The sequence below is a fragment of the Melanotaenia boesemani genome, chromosome 19 (assembly GCF_017639745.1).
Source record: "Melanotaenia boesemani isolate fMelBoe1 chromosome 19, fMelBoe1.pri, whole genome shotgun sequence".
In the NCBI taxonomy this organism is placed as follows: Eukaryota; Metazoa; Chordata; class Actinopteri; order Atheriniformes; family Melanotaeniidae; genus Melanotaenia; species Melanotaenia boesemani.
Window position 1 is genome coordinate 26,780,477 of NC_055700.1, and position 16,512 is coordinate 26,796,988.

At 40.5% G+C, this 16,512-nt stretch overlaps 1 protein-coding gene across 2 annotated transcripts in view; it reads right to left on the reverse strand.

The window, feature by feature from the left end:
• Positions 1-3,128: 3,128 nt before the first annotated feature.
• Positions 3,129-16,512, reverse strand: part of atp8b1 (ATPase phospholipid transporting 8B1) — a 44,509-nt gene continuing 31,125 nt past the window's right edge. For both annotated transcript variants that reach the window (XM_041970570.1, XM_041970571.1), the window contains exons 13-30: positions 15,568-15,652; positions 14,905-15,028; positions 13,856-13,899; positions 13,579-13,735; positions 13,267-13,455; positions 11,966-12,078; positions 11,690-11,854; positions 11,409-11,520; positions 11,224-11,299; positions 9,689-9,824; positions 9,394-9,522; positions 9,140-9,296; positions 8,834-9,057; positions 8,064-8,147; positions 6,987-7,232; positions 6,734-6,872; positions 4,707-4,837; positions 3,129-4,468 (exon numbers count right to left, since the gene is read on the reverse strand). In XM_041970570.1, the coding sequence (XP_041826504.1) occupies positions 4,235-4,468; positions 4,707-4,837; positions 6,734-6,872; positions 6,987-7,232; positions 8,064-8,147; positions 8,834-9,057; positions 9,140-9,296; positions 9,394-9,522; positions 9,689-9,824; positions 11,224-11,299; positions 11,409-11,520; positions 11,690-11,854; positions 11,966-12,078; positions 13,267-13,455; positions 13,579-13,735; positions 13,856-13,899; positions 14,905-15,028; positions 15,568-15,652 (2,545 nt within the window). In that variant the 3' untranslated portion in view covers positions 3,129-4,234. The remainder of the gene's footprint in view (positions 4,469-4,706; positions 4,838-6,733; positions 6,873-6,986; positions 7,233-8,063; positions 8,148-8,833; positions 9,058-9,139; positions 9,297-9,393; positions 9,523-9,688; positions 9,825-11,223; positions 11,300-11,408; positions 11,521-11,689; positions 11,855-11,965; positions 12,079-13,266; positions 13,456-13,578; positions 13,736-13,855; positions 13,900-14,904; positions 15,029-15,567; positions 15,653-16,512) is intronic.

A 16,512-nucleotide genomic window follows, 5' to 3' on the forward strand; every position in this document is an offset into this window, starting at 1 on the left:
TGACTACCATCTAATTATGACGTCCCATCCTGTTTGAATTGTTGCTTGTGTTCTTACTTTCAGATGTAAGTCGTTTTGGAGAAAAGCGTCTGCTGTAGACTGTAGAAGAAAGAGATCACAAAGACAAGAGCACCAGGAAAGAATCCAGGAACAGACAGATAAAATTCACCTTGTCACATGTTTCATTTCCTTTTCTTTCCTTTCCTTTTTGTTTTTGTTTTTAATATTTATTTATTTATTTTATTGTTTGTTTGTGTTTTGTATTTTTACACATCTGTTCATTTACAGTTTTATATTTGTGCGGTCTGTTGTGGCACTCCTCATTTCTTAGTAGTGTTGTTTTGAAAGTTTAGTTTCTTTATTGAGTTTTGTCACCTTTATTCTTGTAAGCCTGCAATGAATTCCTTTTGTTTCTGAAGGTGTACCTGATCCAGGGGGTATCCAGTAAAGGTGCAAATCACAGGTTTGGTCATAATATGATTTATCACTTCAGTGGATAACAATTTGATGTTTGCTGAATATGAAAAATATCAAAAAACCATGATCAGATTTTTTATTTGATTCAGGATCCAATGATCAGTTATGATTTAACACGATGACTTAACATTCCTATCAAATCCCAAAAAGCAACTAATATATCCAAATATAGTTTTCTTCCTGAACTCAGTCAGACATTTAAATGAAAAACAATCTGTTCTTTGAACAAAAATAGTCTCAACCACTTTCTGAGATTTAATTTGTTCATATCATGGAAAAGAAAACTGAGAGAATAATTTTATATTTGTAGACACTGAAGTAAGATATAGTGTTAATTTTACTCCTAATAAGTCTCAAATCAAATTAACTTAACTGTTGCAGATTTTCTGTCTTTGGTTCCCCCGAACGAAGTCTAACTCATTCTCCTTCTGCATCCTGCCTCTTCTCTGAGCTCCTTCCAGCCAGTAAAAGTCAGTCTGATGTTGACTTTTGTCTTATCTTTAGTTCTGAAACTTTATCTATTTTCCTCTCTTCTGCAAATAATGTTCTCTTGCATTTCTTTGGTGAAACAGCCAAGGTGTTGATATCCAGTTGCTAGCATATGATGCAGTGATGTAAAATGAAATACTGCAGAACATCACACAGCAGCCTAGGAAAAAAGTTATGAAGTTTGGTTTCTCAGCTCCAGGAATGAACATAATAAATGTCACTATGCCATTAAATAGAGTCAGGAACACAGAAGGTTAAGGTGGAAACTTTAAAGGAGAATATAGTATAAAGTCCTATTTAGAGTCCCAGACCAAATAATTTCACAACATAGTTATAACTAAACTAAGGTCTGACTTGATCACACTACACCTTTGGATATCAGCATTTTCCCCATGAGATTAAAATCAAAGAAATTGTGGTTTTTAGAATAAAGAAAATTGATTTTACTACATTGATGTTTGATTCACTTACATCCACAAAATTCATGCAACCTTAAAATAAATCTGTGATAATGTACATATGTCACCCAGTTTTCTGTTTGAAGAGAACAGGACTTAACTAAATCCATCTCTATATGCCCTAAGCTGTAGCTCTCCAAAAGATAGTTGAGGATTTTAAGGCTCATACCATGTTGGGACGGCAGTGATTCAGCTGGTAGAGCAGGTCATTCAATGACCAGAAGGTTGGTGGTTTAAATCCCCCTCTCCTAGTTGTATCCTTGGGCAAGACACTTCACCATCCTTTCCTCCAGTGTTTTGGTGTTTTATATTTCAAAAATTCATTGTCACACGCTCCACACAAACAGCTCTGCTTTACTTACTGGTGCTACTGCCGCGTGATTATACAGTAGCTCTTTAAGTTAATTGTGCAATAACTAAGTTGTGTGCATATGGTATTTTGTTATATATTTTCATCTTGGATGTTAAATAGGGATAGGGGCCCCAAAATTTATTCTACTTAGGGCCTACTGAAGTCTGGCTCTGGTGTTACCATCACCTTGTCGAATGTATGATACCAAGAATTAAGACAGTTCTAAAGGAAAGGGGGGTCCAACCCGGTACTGACAAAGCAGCCGGTGAGCTTTTTTTTTTTTTTTTTTAAATCCCTCTTTAATCTTGGCAAAAAATACATCTGGGAGTATGGAGTGATGGATCCCCTTGTACGAGCTTTCCGCTCCCTGTACGACCGGTGTCAGAGCTTGGTCCGCATCGCCGGCAGTAAATCAGTCATTTCTAGTGCAGGTTGGACTCCGCCAAGGCTGCCCTTTGTCACCAATTCTGTTCATAACTTTTATGGACAGAATTTCTAGGCACAGCCGGTTTGGTGGCCTCAGGATTGGGTCTCTGCTCTTTGCAGATGATGTGGTTCTGTTGGCTTCGTCGGGCCATGATCTTCAGCTCTCACTGGAGTGATTCGCAGCTGAGTGTGAAGCGGCTGGGATGAGAGTGCTCTTTCCGGGTCTGCAATAGGGTCCTGCCCCAAGTGGAGGAGTTCGTGTATCTCGGGCTCTTGTTCACGAGTGAGGGAAGGATGGAGCGGGAGATCGACAGACGGATCGGTGCGGCGTCTGCATTGATGTGGCCTCTGCATCGGTCTGTCATGGTGAAGATGGAGCTGAGCTAAAAGGCAAAGCTCTCAATGTACTGGTTAATCTACGTTCCTACCCTCACCTATGGTCACGAGCTGTGGGTAGCGACCGAAAGAACAAGATTGCGAATACAAGCAGCCAAGATGAGTTTTCTCCGCAGGGTGGCCGGGCTCTCCCTTAGAGATAGGGTGAGAAGCTCGGTCATCCGGGAGGGGCTCAGAGTAGAGTCGCTGCTCCTCCACATCGAGAGGAGCCAGGTGAGGTAGCATCTGGTCAGGATGCCTCCTGGACGCCTCCCTGGTGAGGTGTTCTGGGCACGTCCCACCAGAAAGAGGCCTCAGGACACGCTGGATGGACAACATCTCTCGACTGGCCTGGGAACGCCTCGGGATCCCCCCGGACGAGCTGGTGAATGTGGTCGGGGAGAGGGAGTCTAGGTTTCCCTGCTTAGGCAGCTGCCCCCATGAACCGACTCCGGATAAGCAGTAGGGATTGGAAGGAGAAAAAAAAAAAGAAAAAGTTCCTAAAAGCAAAGTGTCTATGCTGAAAATAGTAAAAATAACGACAACTCAGATTGCTAAATGTGCCCTTGGCTTTTATTTATAACCATGATAAAAACAGTGTTACATGACTGTAACCAACCTGCAGCAGTCTTGATCGTCTGCCACCATCTATCCATTAATAAAAGACTACCCAGTAACACTACCATGAAGAGGAACCAAACAGGAAGTATTGCCATGTTTGATCACATCTGGATAAGAAAGAAAAAGGAAATTGTAAACAACCAGTGACACATTCATACAGAAAATATAAATTTCCCTATTTTTTTTTCGACTCAATGAAAATATGATTTATCTTTTAAGAAGTTTAAAATAAAATGGAGATTACGATAACTCAGGAACTTCATTGAAAAGGTAAAATGGAAAAAAAAACAAGTCATGAAATTTGAAGATTTTAAGGAGAAACCTCTAGTTGGTGATTACAGCATGACGTTTCTGAGCAGAAAGAAAAATCCATGTTCACAAAACATTTTTAAATAAGGACACTTTAACTCATGACATGTAACATCCCACAATTATTTAAAATAAAACATTAAAATATATTTTGACGTGTTTAGCTTCATCCTGTTGCTGTAACGTGAAGGTAAATTTTAGGCTCAGACTTCCAGACTTGAGAAGTATGACAGAATTAACCGGAGATTTGTCTTTAGATTCTAGTAAAACACTCGCTGCGCAGAAATGATGCTAAACCTGTCAAAACGTATCATTAAATAATGTAAGTTTCTCATCGGCTGCAGCAGTGGTGAACAAGGATAAACAGTAAAAACAAGGTCTTTATTTAAAAAATCCTGAGTTAACAACATTGTCGGTCACACAGTTGCTGTGCGACTTCAAACCCCGGTAACGGCGTCGTTTCTTCGGTGAGTTACGTTTTTTTGTTTCCCAATAAATCAGGAAGTCTGTGCAGAGGTGAGCTGGAGGCGGTGAGTTTAGATCACAGACTGGAGCAAAATACGAAGCTGCTTGGTTCTTCTCTAAAAACTGAGCATCATCATCAGGAGAAGCTTCTGTTCTCTCATCCCTCAGAGAAAAAGGTCTGTTTGAGCTTAAATATTGCCAGATATTTACAACCCGACCGGCTGCAGCTTTGCTCCGTCTCACACTCGGCCCCCCCACCGTCTCAGATGTTTTCAGCCTCTCTCTGAGGAAACTCCCTGATGCTGTTCTGGGGTCCGCCGCGGGCGGGCGGGCGCCGTCGAATGCTCCGGCCGGACGAGATGAGGTCGGCGTAGCCACGGGAGTGAGAGAAGGCGTAAGCGGAGCGGCGGGAACGCCGGTCTCGCTGGAAGGCCGGCACCTTTCTCTTCTCCTCCTCCTCCAGCTCCATCTCGTACTTCTTCCTGTTTCTCTGCACCTGGAGGATGATGGGAAACAAGCCGGTAAATGGAAATGCTGTTTCACAGTTTGCTTTATTCTTGGCTAATTTTAGCTCATAATTGTTACTTGAAAAAAAAAAAAAAAAAAAAAGTGAGAAAAGGCCGCCGTTCAATTATAAAGAGAATTTTTCTCTGCAGCCCCAGTTACCATGACCACATCTATATTATGAGTAGAGTATGTCATCATCAGGCTAGATGGACACCCAGAGGCCTCACCTTGTCTCCCTCAGAAGGCCAAATGGTTTTATAGAGGAACTGGATGCAGATGGCGGGCAGCAGGCTGATGCCCACCGTCAGGAGGATGGTCAACCACAGGTACGGCTGGCGGAGAGCGTTTGATGCTGCACCTACAAGCAAAGAAAATTCTTTAATTTTTTTTACCAAAGCCTTTAATACTTCAGGATCATCTTGTGAAACTTAATCACAAACATGCCCAGCCCATAAAAACAGATTTGCTTTGAGGGCCTGATCAGAGCTGGTACCAACATGTGTCCTGCCTGATCGGATTACAGGACGATGCTAAAAACATTTGTGAACACACTCAGGAGGTATTAATGACGGTGGGTGGGACACTTGTGGCCACACTGGTAGGGCATAACAAGAATGTGGGTATTTTGGAAAGTTTAATCTGTCTCTCCGAAGTTAACATAACAATCACATCCACTCCGTAGTTTAACTCTGAGGAAACAGCTGTGTCCAATTAGCCACTATTTAATTTTTTTTTATAGTCATTATTCTTGTCTGTGTTAATGCCGATAGCAGGAGATTTTACAGTTAAGAGGTTGAATTAAAGTAAAAAAACTACAACTTCATTTCTCATTACACCTTTTATTCAAAAAAGTTGATGTTGATAGTTGATATAAAAGTTCTGATTAAGCTTTAAAAGTAGGGCAAAATGGATGCAACATCCATTTCCATTCTGCACTTCATAATTTATATATATACACCTCTGGTAAGGGCTGAATCTTATTAATGTATTTAAGTTTGTGTTTTTCTTGGGGAAGTCCAGAGTATTTGTTAATATGGGAACCCGTGAAAGTGTCTAGCCCTGCCTCTGAAACCATGTTGGCCAATCAGATGACTGATTAAAAAATGACTGCTTGCAGTAACAACACATTAGGATCTTGTTGTTCTTCAGTGTAATCGGGACTAGCTTGAAGGCTCTGGTAAAAAGATTAGCACCAGCATTGCCATGAAAACAACAGAGTTAACTTTAAGCCACTCAGATCTCAACAACCTGAAGCTTCAAGCCAAAAAGGCACCGGTTATCTCGTTATCCAGTCCACACATAAAAGAGCCGTTTTCATAGCAAATCGGACCCTCAGTAGGGAGGCAGGGTTTACCCCAAATGCCTAGCGTGGCGTCATATAAGTGTGAGAAAAACCAACATGATTAACAAGAATGATGCAGTAGTGAGAAATGTTTGTACCTCCAGAGCCCAAGAGACCTTGTTGTTGATTGCTGCCATCTTTCTCTTATCTTCTCAATATCACGAAGTAAAACATCTGAGCTCCTACAGGGTATTTATCGCTTGCGCTTGCTTTTATTGTGGGAGGTGATACGCTCAACGGACTGTTGATTGGGGACCTAACCGCACCATTCTCCTATGAACCTAAAACTATAGGGCCTAGAAAGAGTACGGTTCAGCTGTATAGGCCCCTTTAAAATGGAAACAGACAAAATAGTGTGCTACTCAATGGAAATTAGATATTTGATTTCAGACCCATTTCTGCTCCCTTTATATGCGTAATCAGGGACGTCTGTCCAAACGTGCAGCGTTCTGAGTTCAGCTGAGATTCTACGTCATTTTCATACAACAGCAGACATGTTGATGGAGATCATAATAATGATCATTTTTAATAGGAGACATAAAAAGAGGCAATGCAGTAGACGGCGATGGTCTGTACGGCCATTAAAAACGTTGCAGTTTCTTCTTTGTTGTCAGCTATACTGCTTCATTTTGGTGTTCTTTCACATTCAAGATCATTTCTGACCACAACATGTCCCTTTTTTTCCTCTGCAAAGGCAGAATTAAGTTTACAGTGCTGTTTATCTCTTAAGATCACACAAAAATCTATTCTTCATTAAACGTGGTCAAGAAGTGGATCATGATCTGTTCTCTGTTCCCATCCATAACATTAAAAAATCAAATCAAACCAAAAAAAAACAAAAAACAAAACACGTCCTTAGTGACTTTAACAACAAAGCATCCAGCTGATTGGAGCAGACATTAGCCGACTAACCTGTGAAGGTGAACACTGAGGGGAAGATGACGTGGATTCCAGCGCTGTGGATGTCAAACATGATCCCAAAGTAGATGGCAATGCTGCCCAAAACAGCAAAGCAGTTAACGAAGGTCCAGTACGAGGTGTCCAAAGAGATCTAACAGGCAAGAGACGAAGACAAAAACAAGCTGGTCACTTAAAAGAAAGTCATTAGATGGTATGTGCTAGCTTCTCCTTTTTTCCAAACCTCAGATGCACTGATTGCACACACCTGCAGGTTGACGGTAAAAATCAAGGAGGAGGCGGCTACAACAGCGAAGGACTGCTGGTCAGACGGCGCTTCTCCGTCCTGCCCCATCGTCTGCAGGAATGCACCGTAGGGGATGAAGAAGATGACGAGAGAGACGAAGATACCGTGGAACAAACTGATGAAGAAATTCTTGTAGTTGAACATCGTCCCCTGCTGGCCAGGAATGTAAAGCTTTGGGAATTTGAGGCTGAGTCTGTCGTTGACGTCCTGCAACAGAAACAATACAGCAGATTTTAAAATTGCACCCAAATGAACGGGTTCAGATTTGGATCAGAATCCGCTGATGACGGAGCTGAAACACTGAACAATAATCTCTGAATTAACCTTCCACCTCATAATTTGTACTTGTACATGACAACTATTTCGTTTCTCATTTAAAAAGTGACACATCAGTTTTTTTTAAGTGGGGTTGTGTAATGTTCTTTTTTAAGAAATCAGAAATGAAAAAAAGTTTGTGGAATGACAGCAGCACCACAACAACAACAAATATGTCAAAGGATGTAAAAGATAAATAAAAAAACCATACTCAGAAAAATAATTACATGTGTAAATATAAAAAAGATAAAACATCGTATAATGAAGGCATTGTTTTTCAAAGTGATCTATACATTAAGATTAACTTATAAAATGTGCATTTCTTGTATGTTAATTGTTTTTTAAATTTAACCATTTAATGCTGTGTACATATATCAGTTTTCTGTAATCCATTGCATAATATTATGGTATAAACGTACATATTGTATAATATGTATATAATATATATGGTATAAACTGTACAAATCATTCTATTTTTCTCACATTTTGCCAAATAAAGGCTTCAAATAAAAAAAATAGAATATTCTGAGAATATTTTTTGGGTCAAGCTTTAATTGGCTAAAATATTTATGTATGATGTTTTATTTTTATTCTTGTCCTTATTCTGTTTCCCAATAGTCCATCCATCTTCGTGTCTTAACCTTCGGGTTGACAATTCAAAAAGTTGTGTACCAAATATCCTGATGCGGCTTCTCGTATGTCTACGACAAAGCCAGTTTTTACCTGGTCAAGTAGTCCAACAAGCAACACAGGTAAGCTGCTGTACGCGAGGTTGTAGAGAGTGATGAACCAGTCTTCATAGGCGATCTGCAGAAAGAACCATAATTATGCAGCTTTTCCAACAATGTGTGAACATGGTTCTACTGTAGAGCTGCAGATAATCAGCTCAACGCGAGTCTGAGCCAACAGATGAGTTATCGAGCATCAGGTACATCATCTGATCACCCAAAAATCCAGAAAAGTAGTAAAACAAAATATAATATATAGGAACAATAATTCTTATTATATAATTAATATATAAGACTGGTATGTCAGACTATATCCTCAGATAGTTTGATCATATTAAATGTTCAGTTACAACAACAAACTACTAGAAACAACTGCACCAAATAAAATCCTGTAACTTCAACATAAATAAACAATATAATAAATAAAGAATACCAAATAAAATACCAGTAATATACACTAAAATAAAAAATAAAAAGTTAAAATGTAAAAGATGAATGGATGGCTCCAGTTTGCTGCAGTAGTTTATGGAGGGAAAACAGTCTGTTGGGGGAAGAATTATCATTTGCATGAGATAAAATTGAGTGTATATACACAGTATAAAAAAAAATTAAGAAAAAAAAGTTCCGTCATTCTTCCGCTACAGAAAATAAATGTTGGATTTAACCGTCACATGGAGGTATTTGCACAAGCAAACTGAAAGATTCAGTAGTTCTCTGGACAAGGCTGTTCCCAGATGGAGCTAAACCACAGGATGAGCTGCTGACCTGTGAGGAAAATCCGCTGAAGAAGGAGTACCAGAAATGGACCAGAGTGAAGGCGAAGTTCTTAAAGAAGAAGAAACGCAGGAATTTGCACATTCGGATGTAGGACCAGCGACCGTGCACGAGCAGGAGGCGCTGCAGGTAACGGAACTGAGCGAAGGCGTAGTCGCTGGACATGACGGCCTGCATCCCCTCCTGACCGCTGATGCCCACACCGATGTCTGCAGCTGGAGAGGAAGAGGAGAGAGAGAGAGAAGGTTCACAGGAACACTCACAAGACATTTGTCTTAAAGTAATCCCTGTCCTTACTCTTGATCATGTTGACATCATTAGCTCCGTCTCCGATGGACAGCGTCACAGCCTTCTTGTACTTCTTCACCAAAGTCACCACATTAGCTTTTTGTTTGGGTGTAACGCGACAGCAGATCACCGCCTCACACTCACAGGCCATGTCCACAAAGTCAATCTTTAGGAGGGAAAAAACTCAGTCAAATTTCTCGTGTTTCTTATGATGATGCAAACGGAAACAGCAGTGTCATTAATCATACTGCGTTTTACTTCACCTGTCTCATCTCCTTCTCCCCGTCATTCATTGGCTGGCCATCTTGAGGGTTGCTGGGAGGAGTTCTTTTTCCCAGACGACGGAGACGAAGGCGACGACGTTTCTTCTTCTTTTCATAAAGAATTTCGTTCTTAAAAAAAACATTACAAAAAAAAAAAAAAAAAGACAAAACAATAAAACAGGGTCACATGGGGCAAAAAAGATTTAACAAGAGATTAATTTAATTTAGATTTAAGTTTTAAGTGTCATGAAAAGTTTGCACGTTTGTAACAGTGCTAGTATTAAATGAACCTCACCAGCCATCCTCCAGTGATGATGAGAGCGTTTTTGCCTGGTTCTGGAAAGAAAGGCTCTGCAGGTTTTCTTTTGCCTCGCTGAAAACTTGAAGATGGTTCATTTCTCCTGTTGGCCTGACGAATCCTCAGCTTCTCGCTGCAGACACAGAAAAATATGATGCAACAGTGACATCCTAATTGGCTGATGAGACTAAGGTATAAGGCAGGGCTACTCAATTCGGTCCTACGAGGGCCGCAATCCAGCAGGTTTTCCATGCATTCCTGTTCCAACACACCTGAGTCAAATTAATGAGTCATTGTGTAGAACCTGATTGGCTGTTAGAGCCACCTAATTTGACTCAGGTGTGTTGGTGCAGGGATACATGGAAAACCTGCTGGATTGCGGCCCTCGTAGGACCGAACTGAGTAGCCCTGGTATAAGGTATAATCAATCCAATCAGTGTAGTATTCATTTAAAGGCACAGTGTGTAAAAATTATCAACATCTGGTGGTAAAGAGTGATATAAAAATGTTTAAATTCTTCCAGACAAGCATGTGTTCATGGCAAGTGGATCCAGGAGCCTCAGGTCCAGCAATGACTGCACTGCATGTAACTACTTCTTATGTCTTCTTCTATGGTCTTTTTACGCTATTACTTATCTCCAACGGTGCTCTAGCTCCTATTAAACAAAGCTGGTACTGCAGCTCAGAAGGTTCTCAACTTGTTGTTTGTCCATTCAAAGATGCCGTAGTAAAAATGAGGCAGCTGCATGTATATGGCACCACAGCAAGAAGATAAACCGTGTTCATTCTTAGAGATTAAAAACAGTAATTTTGGTAAAGTGCTTAAATACCAATAGAAAGACACCTTACTAAGATATATTACATTTTTCTGTCATTGACTTGAATTTGTTTCACTGACTGTTGACTTTGGACAAGCGGCCGTCTGTTCCAGATTAAATGTTCCGTTTCTGGTGACCACTTTTCTCCGTCTCACCCTCTCATTGTCAACTTTCTCCAGCCATCTGTTTCTCTGTTTTTTCTACATGCATTATGTGTTTTTTTTTTCTTCCTACAGTCATCTCATGTGCTACTTGCCTCTAACTCTCACATCTGTCAGCATTGTAGCGCCGCAACATTTACCGGCTGAAATGCACAAACTTGATTGGCTGAGTCGTATCACGCGAGGTGGTTCGTGCGTTTCTTTGTCCACTAAATTATAAAAGCTGCTAATGTTAAAATAGAAATGCTCTGCTGGGTTGTAAGTCATAACTTTGTTTTGGTTGTAGGGTCCGGGTCCAAATGGGACAGATTCTGGGTCTGGGTCTGGCTCATGGTCTGCCAATCAGTGACCTCTGACATTTAAAAAAAAAAAAAAAAAAGGAGAGGGAGTGTGTATCCAGTCTGATCCTTAGTGACATTATGCTTTGCTGTGTGGAGCGTGTTTAATATTTTCAGACTCATTTGCTGCTTTTTTTATGAACTGTATTCATCTTATACACACATCACTCTGGGGGATAGAAGCCGTGTACAAATCCCCATTTTAATAGACTTACTTAACATCTTCTCCATAGTGGATCTGCATGTCGTTTGTCAGAAGTGAGCAGGAGTAGCCGATGTTCTCTGCAGTCTCTGAGGATAAATAAAGAAGGTGGTATAAACATCAGGAATCTACTCGTTCCCTTTGTCTTATAGGTTAAGTGTTTTAGATCAACTTCTCTCGGTAGTCTGATGATGGTACCTTTTTTGTCCCCGGTCAGGACCCAGATCTTGATGTCGGCCTTGGCCAGTTTGGAGATGGTCTCTGGAACGCCGTCCTGCAGCTTGTCCTCTATAGCCGTTGCTCCAATCAGCTTTATTTATTAAAATTCAAATATTTTAATGAGCAAAGAAACAAGAGAAATTACAAATACATCTACAAAGATCTTTTCAGGTGTGCGCGGCTCCTGCCTGCTTAGTTAATATCTGAAAATCCATCTGTGATCCATTTAGCAGGCTAAAGTGAAATAGCTTTCTGCTCACCATCAGGTTGTTCTCGATCTGCTCGTACATGCGGTCGAGGGCAGCATCTCGGTCGACCATGGTCACCTGGGCTTCTTTGTGTTGTCTGGACCAGGCCTCGTACTCATCTGCACTGATGTCTTTGTAACACAAACACAGCGTCCGCAATGTCTCGTTGGCAAAGACCTACAACACAAACACACAGCAAAGCACACAAATATTAATCAGATCAAATGGAGTTCATTTTATGGCAGCAGTAAAACAACTGCTAATGACAGTAAAAGTTTAAAAACTGACATCCAGCGCGCTCTGGGTGCTGTCCTTGTGTCTGCAGTTGGGGGCGAGTCGCTCATAGATGACGGTGTCTGCTCCTTTACAGTACAGACGGATACGGCCATCAGGAAACTTCACTAAAAAGACAAGAACAATAAATTCAACACAATATACACTCACCAGTCAGGTTTATCAGCTACACCAGTTCAACTGCTTGTTAACGCAAACATCTAATCAGCCAATCACATGGCAGCAACCCAACACATTTAACCATGTACACAACTTGCAGAAGTTCAAACTCAGCATCAGAATGAGGAAAGAAAGAGGATTTAAGAGACTTTGAACGTGGCATGGTGGTTGGTCTGAGTCTTTACTGGGATTGTCACACACAACCATCTCTAGGGTTTACAGAGAATGTTCTGAAGAAGAGAAAATATCCAGGGAGCAGCAGTTGTCTGGATCAAAATGTCTTGTTGATGTCAGAGGTCAGAGGAGAATGGGCAGACTGATTGGAGATGATAGAAAGGCAACAGGAAGTCAAACAACCACTGGTTCCAACCAAGGTCTGCAGAACAACATCTCTGAACACACAACACGTCCAACCTTGAAGCAGATGGGCTACAGCAGCAGAAGACACACCGGGTGCCTCCTGCCAGCTAAGAACAGGAAACTGAGGCTACAATTCACACAGACTCACCAACACTGGACAATAGAAGATGGAGAAACGTTGCTGGTCTGATGTTTCTTGGTGTAAACGGCATTAAAGGCCCTGGCTCATATCAACGCTTCAGGCTGCTGCTGGTATAACGGTGTGGGGGAGATGTTCTTGGACCACTTTGACCCCCTTAGTACCAACATGGCCTGGTTTAACCACCACAGCCTACCTGAGTATTGTTGCTGACCATGTCCATCCCTTTATGACCACAGTGGAGCATCTTCTGATGCTACTTCCAGCAGGATAATGCACCATGTCACAAAGCTCAGATCATCTCCAGATGCTTTCTTGAACATGAGAATTACTACTGTGTGATGCTGTCATGTCAATATGGATTAACTCCTTGTTGAATCTATGACACTGACAGTTAAGGCATTCTGAAGGAAAAACAGTCTCCACCGTGGCAAGGTGGATCTAATAAAGTGGCCAGTGAGTGTACATCAATGCCACATCTGCTGCTATAAATCATGTCTGACTAAGTTGGGAACACAAACACATCTAACAACTTTAGTGAAAATACATTCATGACATACTGAAGTTACAACGATTACACTGATTACAGTTACTAAACTGTACAGATACAAATGTGTGTGTCTGTTTGTGCTCGTACAGATGATAGACATGCGCTTGCGGTCAGAGTTGAAGTCAAGCAGCGCCAGCATTTCATAGGTTGCCTCCTGTCCCATCTCCATGATGGTGATTGTGTCCTGCGTGCGAGACAGAAACACGAAGCCGAAGTTCCTGGCGGCTGTCACCAGAGCGCCCTCATCAGGAGATGCAGCCTGGTACACCAGCTCACCTGAAAAAGGGGAGGGGGCAGAACAGGACAGATTTTAGAGGCTAAACCGTTTCTACTCACTGGTTTCACATTAGCTGCTCATATTAACTCTTCACATTTGGCCAATGCATTTTTTATGATTACCGTCTTTGTCTTCCACCATGACTGTGTGGCAGAGGGAGAGCAGTTTGAAGAACTCCAGGGCATCTTTGTCCTTCTTGGATCGGACATGGGCAACCAGGAAATTATCCATGAACTGGAACTTTCTGTCAGCATGACGGTTCCAGCTCCAGTCCACCGGCTAACAGAAGATGGTTTCATGATTTCATTCAACCTCATACAACTAGAGCACCTTTACCAAAACAGGTTTCATATTCTAAAACCTGAACTCTTTAATTCGTGGGTTTGACCAGTGTTTTACCTTTCCACGTTCCAGCGACACGCCCTCTGCAGTGGTTGGGTCACCTGTTTGGAGAAAAGATAAACGTGCTGATATACAGTACAGAGAGCAGAGAACTGAAGAAACAACAGCTACAATAAACCCACTGACACCAACAGGGAGGCACAAAGTGGCTTCTGGTTCGTACGGTTTACTTTAGCACTTTATTATTATTTCATCGTTCAGTTTAATTATTTCATTTCTAGCAATTTAACTTTGCTGCGTCACAAACACGTAAGCACTCACTCTGACTTTGTATCTTGAACCCATTATTCAACAACCTGTTTGTTCAGTTTTCTGGTTTGGGTTTCTGGTTGTTCTGGTTTGGGTTTAACCCAGAGGGATCATTAAAGACTCATTTTTCACATCTGTTCACAATGCTGGCGGTGGGCACTGACGTGGACAACTAAAACCATTTAGTTACTCTAAGTTCTATTTAAAAATGCTCCTTCCCAGAGTTGTGGAGTCATAACAAGTTTGTCTTTTTTTTCTAGAGTTTCAAATACATTTCATTGGTGAAATTCTTTTCTGGACTTTTTATTTGATCTGCTACTCGTCATCGCTGAAGGCAAGGATAAGTTTTTATTTCTCTCAAAGTCCAAATATTTATTTATATTGTTGTTATTCAAATAACTAGATATTTTAACAAAACTAAGTAAGTAGATAAATTGAATAACTTTTAAATATTTTATTATTCCCTAAGAGAAATTGTAAAATTTTTACATTATAATTTTTTTTCCATTTAAAATTTAAAACTAAGATTTCCTGAGTAATTGAATGATTTGTATAAATTAAGAATGAAAATCCCATCAGAGCCAAACTCACAGCAGAGAGTAGCTCGTAGTTCAGGCGTCTCCCACACTGCCCTCAAGTGGCAGCAAAATGCAACAACATGTAGAGGAACGTTTGCAAAGTCCAAACACAAGAACGCGTTTCCGTTTATCCTGAACCTAAACATGGCATTGACCCTACCAGATCTTATCTGGTGTCTTTTCAGCAAGGAAAACTCAAACCGCTTTAACTATCAGTACCATAGCTGCGTCCTGCGATGGTGCACTTCTTGAACTGCATGATGTTCTGAGTCAGAGTTCCCGTCTTGTCGGAGAAGATGTACTCGATCTGACCGAGCTGCTCATTCAGGGTGGTGGTTCGAGCCTGTACGGAGTTGATGAAAGAATTTATAAGTAAGCTGCAGGTAGCCCAGGAGCTAAAAAAAAAGTGCATTAAAAGCTAGTGCAACTTGAAAATCTCAACTTCATGTCCATTAACAAGCTCATTGTAAAAGTCTGCAAATAAACCACAAATGTGGAGACAACACATAATCCTAGCACCAAACTACTGCTCACTGAATAATATTTAACATCAGTTCGTGGTTTAAGAAGATTATTTAACTGCATTTCTATAACTGATGGCCTAATTATTATAGTGGGAATAAGCAGAACTTCGTGATATTTCATTGACAGGCATACTGTACATTCAAAAGCTCTTCGATGAGAAAAGATTACAGAGTGTCTTTTCTATTCTCACCATTTCTAGAATATGTTTTACTTTTGTTGGCAGTTTTACTGACTGAAGCTGTGAAGGAGGTTTTTTAATGGCATTTGTTGATTTTTTAATTCTTTAAAGATAAAATAAATCGTCCTTCATAGGTTTTTCTTTTTTCTTTGACACATAGAAAGTCGGATGTAATGTACCTTGGCTGCTGTGTCTTTCTCTGGAAGATACATCTGGAGGTCCCAGTTGATGAATTTGCTCTGGCCCAGACGGATCACCTCCACACTGCACAGAGAGGACAAGAGAGGATTTTATATTTAACAAAGAATATCAGAGTTAGAGCTGCTCTGAGTCTGCGGGGTCTAGAAAACATCAATTTTCTTATAAAATTAGCCTGAAGTCAAGAAAAACTCTTTGGTACAGAGTGAACCAGAACTACAAATCCTGATTTGATGCGTATCGTAGGAAGGGAGACTGGCGGCTGACAGGCGCAACAAAGTTCAGGTTTCCTCATAGTTACCACCAGTATAACAAAAGCTTCCCAAGAACAAACAATTTTATATAAATTCAGTAATGGGCATGAAAAAGATATTGTTGTGCAAATGGAAATATACGCTTGTCACTACCTTCAGGAGATTATTTACATTAGCTCTTACGTTTTGATTACATGACCTCATCATAACTGAAGTATCATAATACGTACAGAAAATTTCTGAAAAAGCCACCAGCTTTGTTGTGTGGGTTTTGTTTATAGCAACAAATTATACAAAGAGAAAAATTACAGCTCATTTACAGTGAAAGGCAAAACATCAAAGGGATGCTGACTTTAAAATATCACAACAAAGTTGACTAAAAAAAATAACTTCTTATATAAATAAATTTGAGGATACCAAAAATTAATTTTCTATTATCACAGTTACTGTCAATATCGCAACATTTCTTGAAAATGATGCATTGATTTAATCTTTGGTGTGTGCATTAAACGGTCAGAGTATTGATCTTTTGACAAGCAGAACCAGAAGAAGAGAAAACAGGAGGGACACTTAACCCTTGAAGTACCATAGTATGAATGAAAAGTGATATTTTGCATCGCCGGCAACGCAGTAGGACTTAAAGGGTTAATGTTGCTTATAGATAATCCATAA